This window comes from Syngnathus leptorhynchus, chromosome 19 (assembly GCF_054491065.1).
Source record: "Syngnathus leptorhynchus isolate UIUO chromosome 19, UIUO_Slep, whole genome shotgun sequence".
NCBI classification, from domain to species: Eukaryota; Metazoa; Chordata; class Actinopteri; order Syngnathiformes; family Syngnathidae; genus Syngnathus; species Syngnathus leptorhynchus.
The window spans coordinates 6,171,700-6,190,599 of record NC_141213.1 but is presented as its reverse complement, the minus strand read 5'-3'; the positions used below and the strand labels follow the sequence as shown (position 1 = coordinate 6,190,599).

Genomic DNA, 18,900 nt, shown 5'->3' with positions numbered 1-18,900 from the left:
CCCAACTGGTTCCTCCAGTCTTGATCATTACAACAAAATCAAATTGAAGAATTGTGGTTTGATCATTATGCAAGTTAAATAGTGCATTTGCATATTCAAGCTAATACTCAACTTTTAGACCTGATAACTGTGCAGGTGGACAAATAATTGATGTGGATCACTAAAGTCCTGGAGCCGTTTGTTGTGTTCCGCTGCAAGCTCCCATTCCTGTGCTGTTTGATTCACTATTGTTCTGCATGCCTCTGCTTGCCAAAAGAGGCGTGGCCATGCAAATACGTGTAGACCTCTAGGTGAATGTAGAAGTGGCAGCTCTTAGTCACACAATTGACTCGGGTGACTCACGGGTCATGTCTGTTTCCTTAACAAGTGGAAGCAACAATACTGTTGGAAGGTCAGTGAAGGAAGCTGAGATTTCTTCATCAGCAGCATTTTTCAATTCATATGCAGTGTTTGCATTTTTACGGAACTTTGATTCGTTCAAAGAGACGCCAAAACCAAACGTGCTTACAGAGCTAAAAAAAAAAAAAAGCATGTGGTTTGTCTGCAGGTCATTTGAAGTAAGAAGCTCATCAAACAGCACGGCGTCTGCTTCCAGTTAGTTTACGTTTTTGTGCAGCTAATCAAGCTATGCTTTGATTCTCGTGCATTTTTATTGGGGAACTGTGTGGGTATTTGTTGTACGTCAGTCCATTTAGGGTTGCTTTGGAAAAGAAAAAAAAATGCCATATCTGGATCTTAATTGCTACTGTGCAAGCTGCACAGGCCCAACCACAAAACAGCATCTGTCAGCATGTTTTTAAGGGGGAAAATGTGTTTGTGTTGGAATAGCACTGACTTTCAAATTCTTATTATTCCTTTTTCATGCTGCACTTTTAACAAATCTCCAATATTCCTCGGCGTAATGTAATTTTAGCTGCTGTATTTCATGATTCCCCTTTTTTTCCCCCCCTTCTTTGACATTCTTTTGACATTTGCATAACTGTCGTTTTTGCAATGATCTGAGCTTGCAACAAGTTTGATATGCAAATGAACTGGTTGGACTGTCACATTTTATCGATTGATGGTTTCTCAGAAATGAGGGACGTGGTACCCTTCCTGTTGACAGTGACTATAGCGAGACACTTAAGTTACAGTATGATAAAAAAAAAATATTGTTACTTATTGTTGTTAACACTCAGAGCACAGTCAACATTACAAGGAGTAAGTTGAGACACCCCTGTTCAAATGGTGGGCTTTTTTTGGAAAAATAACACCAAGATAAATCACTTAAAGAGCTTTATTTCAAAAACGTCCCTTTTTCTGGGCAGGTGCTTGAGCACCACCTGGAGTCAATGTGTGCACGAGCCTGTGGCCCTACAACCAAGGTCCCACTGCAGGTCCTATGTCTGGATGAAAAATTTAAAAAGGTTGCAGCAGCAGGGCATCCGTCGTAAAATTCACAAATCAAGAGTGTTGTTAACATTGTCATTCGATCAAAGGTTTTTGATTCATTCTAGGGATTTCAAATAGGGAATAAGAACAACTAAAAGGTCATAGAAGGAGGGGGATCCACTTCTCTTAACACACGACACTGTGTGGGAGGCGTTCCTTCCTTCCTTCCTTCCCTCTCTCTCTCTCTCTTTTCCCATTTACAAGCTTTTGCTTGCACGCTCCTCACAGAAGGCGTGAGTGAGTGACTGGAGAAAGGAAGGCGCGAGAATGCCCTGTGGCACGGAGTGCACGCTCCCGCGCACCTGAGGAGTAATTTGCTGAGAGGTGCTGAAAACTTTGTCCTTATCACACGGCAGATATGGAACTAAACTTTCCCCCAAGGTGGATATTCCCATGCTGGATGGCGTGCATCCTGGTTGCCTATCATGCACAGGTAAGTCACTTGAAAGTGTCTGTGTAGATTAGATTGTAAAAGATGAAGAAAATATAGAAATAGAAAAATATATACTATATATATCATGTAAAATATAAAGTTTTATTTAGAGATATATTTTAAATATCTATTAGTGTACATATCCATTGTCCAGAGTGATGCTTCATCCAACTATTTCCAAGATGTGGTTGCCAGGCACCCGTTATCTATCACGGCTTGTGTTCCAGTAACCACCATTACGACTGGAACGTAACCACAATTCCTTTTTCCCTTGACTCCTTTCTGCTCCTCCAAGATATCTTTGAAGGACAGTTGTTGTCAGGGCATCCTGGGAAAAGAAAGTGTGTTTTTTTCAAGAGGTGTTTTCACATGTGTTTTGCAAGTGACGCTGCAAAGTTTTGTCTTTGGTTTTGTTCTCACCATAGTCGTGCAATCACTGACTCACAGGATCCCCGAAGAATTCCCCTCCGTTTTCTCGGTTTTCACCCAATTTGTTCCATATTCATTGGAAGACGCCCTGTGTAACGTCGAGGCGCTGCTGGATGAAAATGTGGAAACTAATTATAGTGAATGACACAAACTGTAATTTGAGTTATTGATGCATGTGCCTTGTAACTTTTTTGAGGCCTTTGTTCATCTATCTACCGTCCGGATAGTTTTGTGCTTGACTACCCATTACAGATTGAATTTGTCCTATTTCAAATGTTCCGTTTTCCAAAAGGGGTGTGATGTTTAAAAATATATACAAAATGAGTCACGGCAACTTTTTTTCCTGCATGAATGTCTCAAAAGAGCAAAAAGTCAAAGGGTGCTTTTATTGGCTCCCTGCCTTTGCAAAGCTGCTGAGGCCGTTATGCAAATCCTACTCTTGGAATGCTCTGGTTCTGCTCTGATGCTATCTCATGAAGCCTGCTTACGGCTTTTCAACAAAACTGCCAGAAAGGTGTTCAGAGTCTGCTTTGGACATTTCTGCACCCGTTGGATGTTTTCTTTCCCTTCCCCTCTTTTCGCCCTTCTAACCGTTCTCACAGTGTGCGACCACACAGAGGATAAAGTTAGCTTTGAGGTCGGCCCTATAAATGTTACCTATAATCATACAGGCTGGACAAACTAAGCTGAAGTATGTACATTATATTTAGTGTGTCCAAACTAGCATGTACTTATCACTCATCTCGTCCAAGTTGGTAGATCTATCTGTCATCTATGTTCTTCCTTCCTTCCTTCCTTCCTTCCTTCCTTCCTTCCTTCCTTCCTTCCTTCCTTCCTTCCTTCCTTCCTTCCTTCCTTCCTTCCTTCCTTCCTTCCGGTCCTTCCTTGCATCCTTTCTACCTATTTCCATCCCTTTTTCCTGACTTCTTTCCTCTCCAATGTCCTTCACATTACATGACGTCGTTCTTTGATCCCGCCATCCTGCATTCATCCTTCTTTCATCACCTACTCCATCATATGGTCCGCAGGTGTTTGGCACCAAGATGAAAAGGACAATAGCAGATGGGAAAAACAGATGCTTGCATGAATATGTATCATTTATTCTATATTTTTTCAATGTCCTTTTTATATTTCGTTTTGAAGAGGCCGCTGAATTTGTAAGACACAGGCTATAGGTTGTATTTTTCTGCATTTAGATCAGACTCTGTGGTTTTGGCATCATTGCTGTCATAACAGCCAGACTCACTGCTTCAGCACTGTGGCAAGAAATTCACCCACAGCACACGTGTGTGTGTGTGTGTGTGTGTGTGTGTGTGTGTGTGTGTGTGTGTGTGTGTGTGTGTGTGTGTGTATGTGTGTGTGTGTGTGTGTGTGTGTGTGTGTGTGTGTGTGTGTGTGTGTGTGTGTGTGTGTGTGTGTGTGTGTGTGTGTGTGTGTGTGTGTGTGTGTGTGTGTTTCTTAGCCTTCTGTTCCTATTTATCGCCTTACTGTAAGTCTCTCAATGATCGAATCCATGCAGCATTACAATGACAATAAGACAAAGAGGAAAGATGTGTCAGGATCGAATATATTCTGTGGTGAGATGTTGATACTTGAATGCCAAACTGCAAAAAAATCAAATAAAAATGTGTGTTGAAAGCGGAATGGAACATGGCTCACGTGTACGATTGCGGTATGCGTTTGAGCGGATTCCTGCCGTTCGTTGTTCCCACAAACTGTCGACGGTTCACCTCAAATATGGCTGTGAACTCATTAGAGAGTCAAAAAACACAATAAAAGCTTACTCAATACCAAACAATGACCCCAGTCTTAAAGAAGCCTTGCACTCATTTTATAGCAAGTGGTGCCAATGAGCAGGAAAGAAATCACAATAAAAATATAATATTCTATTTCACTGTCAAATATTAAACTGCTCACAATTCCCATCATGAAACCTTTATTATAATTATTTTGGACAAACTCAAAATAGCATATTTGAATTATGTTCCACTGTTTAACTTGCAAATAATCAGAACTACAAGCGTGGTTTATGTATTCTTTTATATTATCAAAAATAAAAAGGAAGGTTTTTGTCCAATTCCAGATGGCTCCTCTTGTAAGTGAGTGCCACTAGAGTTTGGTTTGATGGTCTGGATTCTGGTCAGGTACTTCTGAGCTTGCGGAAATAATTCCAGGGCACGTCTCGGAAAACGTTTTGTCTTCTTCCTCTCATTACTCACCACCATATCCAATGATCACATGGCTATGAAGAAAGAGGCCCTTAAAACAAAAATGTACGCTCACAAATGTACGCTGATTCTCCTTTTTTATTGCTTCAAATGTCTGGACAGATTTGTGGAAAAACTGATTTTTGCTGTCATATCTTCAGACCGCAGCCTCCAAGTCTCTTCAATGTGGCGAACAGCACTACTTAAAGGGCACAAGATGCTGCAATAAGTGTAAACCAGGTAACAGCCTTGGAAATGAATGATTTGGATCAATTTGAGATGTAACTAACTCTTTTCTCTCGCTTGGCCCTGGCAGGCTTACGTGTCTTTTCAGATTGCACTGAATCCCATCCGACCAAATGTGTTAAATGTGGTCATGGGGAGTACCAGCCCTACTGGACCCAAGAGACCCGCTGCCTCCAGCAGAGAATATGTGATGCAGGTCAGGAACTCCAAAACGATTCTTTATCAATCAAGATGTCTGTAATGAGTATATTCGCAACATTTCAAACGTTGAATGAGCTAGTAAAAACATACAGTACATATGGAACCATAAAAATGCTTTTGGAACGTGGGAGAGAAAAAAAAAGAGAAAGCAAGAAGAAAACCCACACAAGCACGGTGAGAAGATGCCAACTCCTAACAGGAAGGCCCGAGTTGAGATTCAAACCTCAGAAGTGTGATAACGAATGCATTTTTATCCGATTTCAAATTGTGAGCTTTATTCCAAATTTCCAGGTAAAGGTTTTATGTCCAGGCCGGAAAATCTGGAGGCTGAGGAACCTTGTCGCTGTCTTCCCAATTTCCAGTGCTCCCTCATCAACTGTGAGTTTTGCGAGAAGATTCCCTCCTGCCGACCCGGATACGGACTTGAGGTCGAACCTGGTGAGATAGACCTCTCCCGCCGAAGAGACGCACTTCATCGTGACATCATGTATTCTATATCATGTATTACAGAATCCAAAAATGGAAGGAAGATTTGCGTTCCGTGTAAGAAAGGATTCTTTTCTGCGGACAACAACACCAAACAATGCAAACAGTGGACTAAGTAAGTGCACACGCTTGCTTTGACATTGTGAGCGGAAAAAATAGAAAAAAAAAATCTTGGTTGGTGTGCTCGCTGCTAGCCAACTGCGATGAGTAACACTCACACTCACACACACACACACACACACACACACACACCGCTTCCTCTAAAACCTTGGATCACACACATCACTTTCCACTTGTGCTCCCATCCAAAAGTAGAAGAGGGAGCGACATGGTTTTCCCTCACATTAATCTTCACACAGCTGGCTGGCTATACATGTGACACATTTGCTGTTGTTTGTATTCTTCTTTCTTATCAAATGCAATCCAAATATGAAAAAGCAATTGTTGATTTGGTTTCAACAAAGCATTTTAGTGACCGAGCATTTCTGTGGTTTCTATATTGTATGTATCATTTTCAGTGAGTGACCTAATACAGCGTTTTGTGGCAAAAGTTGCATTTCATTGACAATGTCACATTTTTTGGTTTTGTGGTAAGTTTGAGGCACAATATAAGGAAATATAATTTATGGCACAATGTATGTTTTTGTGGCAAACTGTAATATTTTAGTGACTTCATATATCCGTTTTGTGGCAGCAATTATTTTGTACATTTTAGTAACTTGATAAAGTATGGGATACCTTGCATTTCTGTGGCTTGCATATTCTTGTTTTTCTTTTCTGGTATTTAAATTTTTTCCTTCTCTCCATCAGTTGTAAGGCAGAGGGCAGGAGTGAGACGCGAGCAGGCAGCGCTCAAGCCGACGCTGTGTGTGGACCACCCGTCTCCAGTAAGGAAAAGAAATCACAGAAATTCATGTCAAATAAGTAGTTAAATACAAAAGTCATTGTGATGTCATCTCTGTGTAGGTGCCGCCCCGTCCTGGGTGATCGTGTCAGTGTTGTCAGCCATCACCATCCTTTGTCTCCTCATCCTCTTCCTCTTTTGTTATAAAGACAAACTCAAGTTACTCTCTTGTAAGTTGCAACTAAATATGATTTGGTTTTAAGACGGCATCCCATCAGCTTGTGTAAAATGGATTTTTTTTTTCCAGTTAATCTGCGATCATGTGTTCAGAACCTGAAAAGGACTAGGATACAGCAGGTAAGAACATGTGGAGATTTATCGACATTTTAGAAGTAATACACAATTCATTCAATTCTTTTATTGACTATTGCTTCAGGAGACTTTGGCCCCTCTTTACCAAAGCGGGGCAGCAGGCGGTCTCAAATACATCCCATGTGAGACAACCAAACTCTTCTGCCAAGCCCCTCACACTAAAAGTGGTGACGAGGCCCCTTGCACCTCCACTCCGACTGCTGCCGTCTCCCTCCCTCAGCCCCAGGAAAGGACCACGACTGCAAATGACGGCCCTCGGAAGGAGACAGTGACAGAGGGACACAGCGAAAGTTCTGGCGGCCCTGAGGAAGTTTCCGAAGAAGAGGAACTCACTAGCGTCTCTCCACTGTTGCCGGGTTCTTGCATATGCAGCATTCAGGTCCGGGAGCCTCTGGAAGTCGGGGAGAATGAGGACTGTAGCCAAGCTGTCAGTCCAGGGACCCCCTGGACTTGCTCCTGCGGTGGTCTATATGCAGCAAAGAGACCCGAGGAGGAGAAGAGTGCAAGAGTCAGCGACGCACACATGGTCAAGAGTGAAAAAAGCATCGCCTCTCTTGTCTCCTTTTCACCACCTCTCCTCCGCTCTTCCTCGGTCAGTCCTCCATCAAGTTCAGTTCCTGAGCTTTGTGTGCCTTTGAGCAAGGCTAGGGCAAAAACAGAGTTCAAAGGTCACCTGAAAGACATGTCAACAGTAAAGCAGAAGGGATATTACAGACTGGAAAGCACAGATTCCTCATCGGCAGAGAACGGCGGGCCCCCCGTGATGACCTCAGTCAGCCCTTTAAAGACCTCCTCGTCGATTGGAGATGTCTACACGGAAAAGGCTCAGGAGCCCTCCAATGCGGAGCAAGGCTACGGAGCCTCCTGGGAGGACAGCAGAGGAAAAACACTCCTGTCGGCGGACACGGCGCTGGAGTGCCCCCCTGGAAGCCTGCAGAGTCAGCCTGCGGAACCGACTCTTACCTCAGGTATGTTTCAAAAAATAACATACAACTTTTCCGAGTGATGTTGCAAATATTTTGCTTACCGGTAGTTTGTTTAGCTTCATGAAAAGAGAAAGTGCAAACTGCACCCAAAATTAGAAACACATGGTAGAATTAGTACATGTCTGGAAAGATTTGGGAAAAGCAGATTTTTTTTTTTTTTTTTTTTTTAATGTTTTTATTTTCATTCAGTGAGTCTTTCATATGAGATAAACTATAGTCACGCTTTAAAAATCACTGTTTTGGTATCAATGTCTCAAAATCACTAGTTCTGCCAAGTAAATCAGTTAAATGATGTTACAAAAAAATGTCTAGCGGCTGATTTGAAAGAAAAAAAAAAAAGAATGTGTGCACGCTTATGTTTGCCAGGTGGATTCGTTGCACTGTTTGTGTAGGCCACCTCACTATTCTGCCACACAGTACACCATTTGATACACTCACAGTTTTGGATTTCCACAGAAAACTGGAAGAGTCCACCAGGAATAACATGAAATGAAATGTATGTCGGCTTTTACTGGAAAGTTGCAGCCTCATATGGCTCATCTGTTTAATAACAGAAGCCAAAAACGACATGAATAATACTTCCAAGTACGGAAAGGCCTGCAGTAGCTTTAAAGCGGAATCTACACACACAATAGAGATCTACTCGGATATTGAAATTTTGCATGATTAACACAGCAGGAGAGGTATATTTGGTTTCTATGTTAATGGCGTTGATTTTTTATTTATTTTTTTTAAAAGCCAGTTAGGATTCCAAATATTTATGAGCTATTATTCTATGGAAAAACGACATTGCGTTTGTTTAAAATAAGAGTCCTAGTGGGATAATCACATCACCTCAGCTAATAAAACAGAGTTTTCATACATATGTTGTGCCAATAGTTGGAGCGACCACACAGACTATTAAAAGGATTAGGATACTTGTGTTTTTTTTCTCAATATAGACCACCAGAACGACACACGTTATATATGCGTGCGTGCGTGCGTGTGTGCGCGTCAGTATGAGCCATTGACAGAGTTCCTGTTTATCCAGACCTTCTTAGGGTTGCGTAAAGTGACCACAGCTTTAATTGTAGCAAGATGTGCACAGCTTGAGTAATACTTTTATAACCCCATCCATCCACCCAACACACACATGCGAATCTGTGAGACTCTCACTGATGACGGGACCCCATAATTACACACATGAAACAAATACCATTTCCCATCACGCGTGCATTAGTTGGGCTTCCCGCAAATCTATTTGAAGTTCAACTTCACCTGCCTGTTCCATATATACTTTAATACATGATGTCTTGCCATTAAGGAATTATGATTAAGAAAAAAACAAACAAAGAGAGTGTTGGGCTGGGTTTAAAATGACAGTATGTTGCTGTTGTTGGGCATCCAGAAAAATCAGTCAGAAATTGGATGGGATGAAGAGAAGCAGATTCCAGAGAGCTTTGTTTTCAAACTTGTGGTGGAAAGACATATTTTCAAGTTGGACCTCTCACGCTGTTATTCCAGGAAAAAGACGCTGTTTGCCTGCGTCTGCTGCAGCTCCGTTTGTGTGTTTTTCTGTGTTTTCTGTCAACGCTGTTGATGCTGCTTACATGCGTGCGTACGTGCGCGCGTACGTGCGAGAGTCACTACAGGTCGACTCCATGCGTAGGCGAAAAAGTCAGACAGTGGGGGGGGAGACCTCAAAGTGAGAAAAAGGCTCCCAAATAGAGACGCTGTTTATTGGGTCTGCTTGGATGCAGCTGCCTGTGTGTAAAAACATGCTTTGTACTGATGTTGAACCAAGTGAAAGAATTTAACACCCATATTTCTTCATCTCCTGAGACTCATTTTGATTGATGGTAGTCTTGGGTTTCCCAAACTAGAATGAAGAATGGCACCGATGCAGATGTTTTTTGGAACTATTATTGAGTGTGTGTATGTATGTGTGAGAAAAAACACAATGTCAATAAGTATATGAGTAGTTAGTATCAAGGTAACTTTCTGACTGTCAATCAAAACTCAGCTTTGTTATCTTTGTGAAGACAGGCTTTTGGATTTATGGTACATTTTGAATCGTATTCTACATTTTGTCTCGACTAGGTCAAGTATCGGGGAATCACAACACGACCTTCATCTCCAGCGGTCAGGTGGTGAACTTCAGCGGCGATGTCATCGTTGTTTACGTCGGTCAGACGTCTCTCGAAAGTGACGATGCGCCACTGGAAGACGACTTCTCGAGTCCTGTCCAAGAGCAGGCCAATGAGACCGCCTCGTTTTTCCAAAGTAGCCTGAGGTCAGTGGGAGACTTTGTTACCCAGAAGCCGCTGCGGGACGACACGAAGCAGGCCCATAAAATGACTGCGTGAGTGTCTCAATGGAAACCAAAGCAGATGAACAATGATGCTCTCGAAACATCTATCTCTTACAAACTCTTGCTCGTAATCAAATTCAGCCCAATGTTGAACAGTGGCATCTGGACGAGTCAAAAACACACCATTGGGTTCATGAAACAAATTTGAAGCTTCATTTTTGCCGTACATTTTAGTTACAAGGGATCATTTGACACGTTGGAAATGCTGGCCCGGAAAATCCAAATGTCTACCATGCGGAAGGTTCGAAACATTGTAAAATCGTAGCCATGAAAGAAAATATTTTCACGGTGGGAAATTTAATCTACTAGCTACATTAGAAGGGAGATGTCAAAACTTGTTGAAGAAAAACATTAACTCGCGTTTCTCAGAGTCATTTTCTTAGACCGAAAGCTTTTTTTTATATAAATATATATAATAAAGAGACACATCCAGTTTTGGTACGAATCTTTTTCTTTTTTTCCTGTATGATTTTTTTTTTTTTTCATACTGCACAATTTGTGCAGTTTCTCTTGGAAAAATGCTATGCATTTGATAAGCTATTTTTATTTGGAGTATGTTTTAACATGCAGGCTTTTACTGAAGATAAGGAATATGTGTTTATAGTAATTTGTTTGAAACAAATTCACAAAGTTGCATTGTATATGTATAAATTCCTACTTTTTTTGACAAAAAGCATACTGTATATGTGAAGAATGAATATTCCAGCCATTTATGTTAGCCACAGGGACAATCAAAAGAATTGCAACGGGTGACCAAATGAATATTTTGACTGAAATTAAAATCTTTTGCATCTCAAGCCTTCAAAATATGCCTGCCGCCCATCCTGTGTTTTTGTGGCCTCTCTCTGTGAGCTTTGCTATTCTGGGATGGGCAAATTACAACCAAAGAGCCATTTATGATGCCGATTCTTTTGGAGGAGCAGTTAATGACACATTACGCTTCTGAGCTCTTGTGCGAGCCTTTCAGTTTACAGGCAGGCAGGCTTTCATGGAGCGTAGGAGGATTCCCAGCAGCTGCAAGGACCATTTTTCAGCTGGCCAACGTAGCGGTGGGCATCACATGAGAGAGAAACGAGCTCTTCTGAGCTGTGCAACTTGTTTCTATTAGACATAAACAGGCACTTTGTCTCATTTTAGCTTCGGGCTTTAAAACAGGAGCCTTCACATCAAATGTTGGTTTTACGGCATTTGGGTCGGCCGGACCTTCCTGCGGTGGAAATCACCTGAAAATCCACATTGGCACGGCACTGAAATTCCAGCTGTGTCACCTGTGGATGTGAGGGTTTCAATTTCCATGTTCCGCTTTGACTTCATAGTGTCACGCACTTTCACATACAGCAGGAAGTTTTGTATCTAAAGTGAGATCAAATTGATGGGAGATAGCGAGGGGAAGTTGCTGTGAATGTTCAAATGTATTCTTTACAGTAGTCATCCGGGATGGTTTCAAAATAGAGCATGAGCTCATCATCATAGTAATTTGGGCAACCATAATTACAATTTAGGAATAGTAATACGCCAGTCATGAAACGAAACACAAAAAAAGCATTTTTTTTTTTTCGTTTGCGTGGCAGTCCATTTATTATCATGGTTAAATGATGAAGTGACCATGATAAGTATTTAACTGAATCATACTAATGTGATTATTATTTTAAAAAAAAAAAAAAACGTAAAGTTTTTGGGTCAGTTTGAAATGTTGACATTTTGCCTCAAATGAATATTTTTCTGCAATTCAAATCTTTAAAGACTCTTTGCAAGAATGTGTCATATAACATAGAGAGACGACATGAACTCGAAGTGACTGGATGAGAGTGCAGATGAATGAATGGAGGCATTGAATCACCATCTTCCTGGAACTCGCTGGATGCATTTCAATACATTTATGACATTTTTGGGTTCATGAGTAGAATCCCATCCATCCAACACCACAAAATTCGGGTTCAGATTCCATGAACTTTCCTGGTTCCGTCAGCTCGTCTACCTTTTTGTGATATAACTATGATGAAACACACTGGAATGTATGAATAGTCTTTTATTTTTTTCATGAAAAAGAGCAGCTCATGTGATCCCTCTCGATAGCCCGATTTAATTGATTGGTTTCAATCACAACGGAGCAGTCATTTGCTCTTTGCTCTTCTTGTGCGTCCTCGCCTCATAATTCTGAGTCACTTCATCGTCGCATAAGGAGAGCACCAGGATGCAAGCCATAAGGTAAGAAACTTGCACACAAAACACATCATTTGGGGATACAATTGCTTTTTTCTCATATTATTGGGTTGCTCTTACAGCCTTGAGGACTTTTATAGTTTTGTTGCAAACATTTTAGGAACTATGAAATATATTTAGTTACTTCCATGTCACTCAGTATGATAAATTCAATTTTTCATCCAAGCTCATGCAGTGCATCGGAAAATGTTTGAACAAATATATTTTGTTTGGTACTTTTCAGGTCTCTGTTCTATTCCAAGTGGTCATCCGATGTGCGTCTGGATGGGAAGACAGCCGTCGTGACCGGTGCCAACACGGGAATAGGCAAAGAGACAGCAAAAGATCTGGCCGCCAGAGGCAAGATTTAAACCAATCCATCAAGTCTTCCCATTTTAGATCTACAGCCTACCTGGCCTAACTTTTCCAGGCGCAAGGGTGATTCTGGCTTGCAGAGACATGACGAAGGGAGAGCAGGCGGCCCGAGACATCATGAGGGACGTGTCGTGCGCCAAAGTCGTCGCCAGGCATTTGGATTTGGGCGACACCAAATCCATCTGCCAGTTTGCTGAGAATGTCTACAACAGTGAGTGGTGCACGTGCCTCGTGTGAACATTGGTGAAATACGTACAAAGTACGTGTTCTTTGCAGCTGAGAAGGCTCTGCACTACTTGATCAACAATGCTGGAGTGGCCATGTGCCCTTTCTCCACCACTGCGGATGGATTTGAGACACAATTTGGAGTCAATCATTTGGGTATGAAAACCGTGGCCGTGATTGACTTAAGACTTGATTTGACTTATAATAAAATCAAATAATAACTTGTTTTAATATTTGCCAGGTCATTTTTTCCTTACCTTCCTGCTCCTGGACTTGCTCAAGCACTCTGCCCCTTCCCGGGTCATCAATCTTTCCTCAATGGCTCACACCATGGGGAAGATTCAGTTTGATGACCTGAGTGGGGAGAACAACTACCACCCTGTGCGGGCTTACGCACAAAGCAAGTTGGCTAACGTTCTGTTTAACAGAGAGCTGGCCAATAGGACCGCAGGTATGATGTGTATTTTAACTTCTCACTCTACGACGTCTTAGCCTCGTTTGCCACCGTGCAGAAAAAAAAAAGGCCTTTCCTGTTTTCCAACGTGAGAGTCTCATGCATTCACCACAAGTGCTTTTGGCGAATCTAGCACGCTTTGAGGATACAATACTTGCCTTTGAGAAGCACCAGTGAGAATATTAAAAGCTAAGCTGGTTGGTTTTATAGACTTTGACTGACCGGGTGAGGGAGGGATGGAGTTTTTCACAATGTGATCGGAACTAAACGTTTTGTTTTCCAGCATTAGGAGTGACGGCTTACTCTGTGGACCCTGGCGCCGTCAAGACTGAGATAGCCAGGCACATCGGGGGGCTGATGCCAGACCTCATTCAAACGTTTGCCAGTCTGCTCAAGACTCCAGCAGAGGGGGCCTACACCACCATCTACTGCGTGGTCACTCCTGAGAATGAGATGATCAACGGAGGGCACTACAAGTGAGTGTGCATACGGGGGGGAGAGGGGGCTACTGGCTTTGTCTCATCACATTGATGCTTCTTGCAGAGACTGTGCTTATTCCAAGGGTTGCAAGGCCGGTGGAGATGATGGCAGCGCTCTAAAGCTGTGGGCTGCCAGCTGCCACTTGCTGAGCATCCGCTGGAGATGATCTACAACTTGATGCAAAGTAGATAAGAGTAGAAGGCTGTAATTGAAGGTGGCTCAAGACATTAAAAGATACTACTGATCAACAGATTTTTGTGTTTGTTTGCAAATGGAATATTTGGCAAAATATATGGAAATTTCTCTTTTTTTTAATTATTATTTTTTTTAATCTATTTTCATTTTTGGGCTGAGGAGGACCTCAAGCGACCAAAAGGCAGTACTGCAATTACAACAGGCAGTCCAACAGCAGTGATAAATAGCAGTTAAAATATAAGAATTAAAACAGTTGAAAAATGACATTATGACATTATGTCATTATTATTATTATTTGTATTATTGATTATGATGTGCCAGCTCGCTCCTGATTGGCTCAGCACTGATGATGCAGTGACAGGGTGGGCGGGGCTCTCAGACGCGACAATGATGATGATGATGTTGCAAACTGCAAGAAGACCGATTGTTCATATCTTCCTCAAGTGGAGTCAACCGGTGTTTCGGCAGGTGGGAATTTGGAGCAGTGGAGCAAAGATGAACTGCAGGTAGGACTATACAACACGGCAAGAAAAATAAAATAAAATAATAATTTGGAAGGGGATTAACGCTGGCTATGTGTGGAATATGCCTGCAAAATGTAGCTTTTTAAATAATACTCCAAAATAACTGCTTGACTCATACATTATGTAGGCTGCATGAGTTGAGTTCCTTCAAGCAAATAAAGTTACCAGTGGTTTAACTTTGAACCAAATAACCAAGCCACTGTCCATTTCCTTTTCTTCTAAGTTCATGATCTAAGTATTTGTAATGATTCCAATGCACTTTTGTAGATCCGGGTGCTGTCGCCGCTGGTCGTCTGAGGAGAGGCTGGATAACAAAACAGTCCTCATCACTGGAGCTAACACTGGCATAGGCAAGGAAACAGCCCGTGACCTGGCAGCAAGAGGTACTAGAATTTTAATTATTGTTACAGGTTTCCCATGGGTTGCTTTGTTTTATAATATGACTACATAGAATGTATTTGTGGGCTCAAAATGTGCGTTGAGCCTTCCCTTATACTACTAATGCCACACCTATTGCAACTATTGTGTTTACCTTTGCAAGCTAGTGTTCATCCCCCTGCTTTTCCACACCACCTTCCTGCTTTCTTTGTGTGACTTCTACATTCCAGTCATGAATCAAGAGCTGCAACACTTAAAGCTAAAAAGCATGACCCTCATCCTCAACCCTCTTGAAGTTAAATCCCCCTTCTCCATTGGTTTTCTTGAACATGTTTGTAATATTTATTCTCATTGTCTGTCTGCAATGAGAGGAGGCGAGGTAAAACCAAAAACACTCCACCAATCAAGTGACGGAAGACAGATGATGTGTCAAAAAGGGGGACAGAGGGAGCATTGTGAGGTGCTGCTCTCTTCCGCAGCCAGACGGGAAACAAAAGAAAGATGGGAGAATGAACCCAACACACACACACACACACACACACACACACACACACACACACACACACACACACACACACACACACACACACACACACACACACACACACGAGAGCGAGGTCTCTAAAAATGTTGTTGGCCCTTCTTGAAAGTGAACCTCTACTGTTTCTATTGTTAACTCTGCTTTCTAAGTATCCCTTTAATAAAACAAAGCAGCCATAATCTGCATGAGACGTCGATTCAGCATCCTTTGTTTGTGTGTCCCCTCTTAAAAAAAATCTGAGCCAGTCATTAGTCTTTGAATATTAAGTCTTTGGGTGCATTTAGCACATTGACAACAGCTTGTTGTCCACTTTATTTTAATGAAGTGAATTTGGCCTTTGAGGCAATGTGGGAGTAACTGAGTTTTCCCACATGGGACCGGCAGTTGAAAAACAAAGACAGCCACTGAGTTAATCACTCTCTGATTCCATAATTGCAGCTACTTGGTGTGTGTGTGTGCTGTACTGTGTTCGCCAAACAGGTCATTAATAACAAAGCACCATCATTTATGTTCCACGTGAATGACAATGAAAAGGGTTTGGTTCAAAACTATTTTGGGTTGGTGAATCATATGCTGAGTCACAATTATGCTCCTTCCGCCAAAAAGTCAAATTAATAATAGCATCCCTTTTTGCACTGCATTGTGAACTTTCATACACAAAAAGAAAAAGCTTTCTAGAAGATGATTTGCTATGTTTATCTTTTTTTTTTTTTTTTTTGGTAGGTGCCCGCATCATCATGGCATGCAGGGACCTGGAAAGAGCAGAGGAGGCGAGAATGGAGATTGTGGAAAACACTGGGAATGAGAACGTGGTTGTCAAGAAACTGGATCTTTCTGACACCAAGTCCATTCGAGCCTTTGCTGATCTGATTAACAAAGGTAGGCTGAGTCCAACAAAAATGTCGCGCCTCTACATTTTTCGAAATGCTACTCAGCAACCTGAATGACAAACTTCTTTGTACTCACAATAACACACTTAAAATGATTATTTAAAAGGGAGACTTTTTTACCTATGACTGCTAATGTATTTCCCCCCCCAAAAAAAACTTCCATCACCTCTTTTCAACATGTTGTGCTTGTGTGTTTTTTTTTTTTTTTTAGAGGAGAAACAAGTCAATATTTTAATCAACAATGCAGGCGTCATGATGTGTCCGTACTCCAAGACTGTCGATGGCTTTGAAATGCAATTTGGAGTCAATCATTTGGGTAAGTCAAGAAATAGGTCACAACAAAAAGACAGGTCTCATTTGCAATCTTTGTTGTCAAATACTTTCATGATTGTGGACTCATACATGACCAGGATGTTTCATACCATGGTAGCCCTCCGACATAATAGCTTGGTATTTTTAACCGAAGCTGATGGAGGCGAGAACATGCTGTGCTTCACAAGGCAGCCCACACACATGATATTCACGCATCCATCAAGGTTCTATTTTTCTTAGCCGCACTCATTTGCAGCTGAGCACAAGCTTATCGCAACTGACTTTGGACAAGAGGTTCTGATTGTTAGTTACACATTCACTGTATAGGAGATATATCTATAAGTTGGAACACGCAAGTCGTTAAAAGTGGTATGACAAAATCCAGAACTTGACTTAAACCAAGAACTGTAATGAAAAGAGCACAAAGACGTGAAAGAAGCGTATGTAAAAGACGCGGATAAAACAGGAGGTAATAATTAATCCAACAAAGGAACGCAGGAGGGACTGTAAAAGCAAAGGGTCTAATCTAGAAATATGTTTACTTATCACTTGCGGTAACCACTGAAACAGGAAGGAAACACAAAAATCACATGGAATCACGAGGAGAACTCGAAACGTGAGAGTAACGAGGACTTTGAAACGCAAGGCAAGTGGAGGCAAGAATTTTCCAGTCAGCTGAAATTAGCCCCGACACGCCCGCGTGAGGAAAACCGGTTCAGAGAATGGCTGGATGGAGAAATAAATAAATAATTCAAGGTTTCACAGCACTCAGGAAACTTTAGTGTTTTAAGAAGCAACTCAAAAGATTTTGCAACAGCTTTCATCAGATAGTTTCACAACACTCAAGAGGCATCAAGTGTTTTATGTTGCAACTTCAAAGATTTTGCAACAGCTTTGAACGGAAAATTTCACAATGCTCGAGAACCCAAAAGCGTTTCACCTATCGACTCAAAGGATTTTGCAACAGCTTTGAACATTTTATTTATCATAATTTTAATATATATATTTTTTTTTACAATGCTCGAAATAACAGGTCACTTCCTGTTGACGTATTTATTGCTGGACCTGATCAAGTCTTCCGCTCCGGCTCGAATCGTTGTGGTAGCATCGGTGGCTCACACCTGGACCGGCCTTCGCCTGGATGACCTGAACAGTGAGAACAACTACGACACCATGAAGGCCTACGGACAGAGCAAACTGGCTAATGTCCTCTTTGCACGAGCCCTTGGCAAAAAGTTAGAAGGTGAGGCTTTTTACAACTTGAGCTAGAATCATTCCTATAAAAAAAATATCTCTAATATCACTGATATGTTAGGACTATGTCACTTGAATTTAGCTGATCAAGTCACGATTACGTTTTGGATCATTTTGACTACTAAGCAATTCCTATTTCTTTCTTCCGCATGTTGCAGGAACAGGAGTAAGTGTGTTCTCTCTCCACCCTGGTGTGGTCCAATCGGATTTGTGGAGGCACCAGCACCAGTGCATCCAAGTTGCTGTGAAGATCTTCAGCGTCTTTACAAAGACAACGGTGGAGGGGGCTCAAACCACCATCTACTGCGCTGTGCAACCTGGCCTGGAAAGCCAAAGTGGAGCCTACTTCAGGTACATTTCATTCAGCCTATTCTTACCAGCGCCTCACAATGAAGCAGATATTTCTCGTGAAGCCCATTTCTTTGTGCTTTCAGTGACTGCGCTCCTGCAAGGTGCTCCAGAAATGCCTCAAATGATGATTTGGCCCAGAAGCTGTGGGAGAGCAGCTGCAACATGCTTGGAATCACCTGGGAATGAATAAACAATGCTAGGAAGGACTTTGGATCATGTTAAATGTGAAAAGCATCATGCATAAAGCACTTTTGTTGGGGGCATTAACATTGTTGGACAGTTATACGTATCTCTAGTCCTCACCATTTTTTTTTTTTTAAAACATTTTTTTTTTTTTTATAAATAGTCACAAGTATTCTAGATTTGGTACTCATTTCTATTTCAAGTGGCCGGATGAATGCACCACATACACTTGACTTAAATGTGTCACTGCTGAGTATTTTTTGGGAGTGAACAATAGGTAAAGAAGGGGAAAAAAAGTTCTAATCTAAATCACATGAGAGATTATGAACACCCGTGGAATGTGTTACTGGCGAATTGAGTTGTCACACTTGTGAACCAAATTTCAATTACAATTACAGCACAAGATGAATCAAATCAAATAAAGATTTGAAAAGGAGAAAATCGATGTACTTAAGGCCATCTGTTTCCTGCACCACTACATAATTCAAAGGGAACATATAGACGCAACCTTTACAACTATGCACTACCTCACTAAGCACAGAACATATAAT

General features: G+C 41.6%; 3 protein-coding genes across 6 annotated transcripts; all 3 read left to right on the top strand.

Moving 5' to 3' along the window:
• The first annotated feature begins 116 nt into the window (after window positions 1-116).
• tnfrsf11a (tumor necrosis factor receptor superfamily, member 11a, NFKB activator) lies at window positions 117-10,792 on the top strand. Of its 4 annotated transcripts, none has more exons than XM_085938590.1 (11): window positions 117-391; window positions 1,788-1,864; window positions 4,662-4,740; window positions 4,817-4,942; window positions 5,239-5,385; window positions 5,458-5,548; window positions 6,244-6,320; window positions 6,400-6,507; window positions 6,585-6,634; window positions 6,714-7,617; window positions 9,715-10,792. In XM_085938590.1, the coding sequence occupies exons 2-11, from the start codon at window positions 1,790-1,792 to the stop codon at window positions 9,978-9,980; spliced, it is 1,923 nt and encodes a 640-aa protein (XP_085794716.1). In that variant the 5' UTR covers window positions 117-391; window positions 1,788-1,789; the 3' UTR covers window positions 9,981-10,792. The 4 variants fall into 4 exon arrangements, with proteins under 4 accessions (XP_085794716.1, XP_085794713.1, XP_085794714.1 ...); XM_085938587.1 differs by having other exon boundaries at window positions 119-391; window positions 1,660-1,864; XM_085938588.1 differs by having other exon boundaries at window positions 119-391; window positions 1,636-1,864.
• A 1,387-nt stretch (window positions 10,793-12,179) lies between these two features.
• Window positions 12,180-13,900, top strand: LOC147041863 (retinol dehydrogenase 11-like). Its single transcript, XM_085938599.1, has 7 exons — window positions 12,180-12,193; window positions 12,432-12,547; window positions 12,618-12,773; window positions 12,839-12,943; window positions 13,029-13,238; window positions 13,525-13,717; window positions 13,785-13,900. The coding sequence occupies exons 1-7, from the start codon at window positions 12,180-12,182 to the stop codon at window positions 13,885-13,887; spliced, it is 897 nt and encodes a 298-aa protein (XP_085794725.1). The 3' UTR covers window positions 13,888-13,900.
• Window positions 13,901-14,303: 403 nt separating this feature from the next.
• LOC147041862 (retinol dehydrogenase 12) lies at window positions 14,304-18,790 on the top strand. The gene is made up of 7 exons (XM_085938591.1): window positions 14,304-14,422; window positions 14,708-14,823; window positions 16,083-16,238; window positions 16,461-16,565; window positions 17,595-17,804; window positions 17,974-18,166; window positions 18,250-18,790. Exons 1-7 carry the CDS (start codon window positions 14,304-14,306, stop codon window positions 18,350-18,352), a joined length of 1,002 nt encoding a protein of 333 aa, XP_085794717.1. The 3' UTR covers window positions 18,353-18,790.
• The last annotated feature ends 110 nt before the right edge of the window (window positions 18,791-18,900 follow it).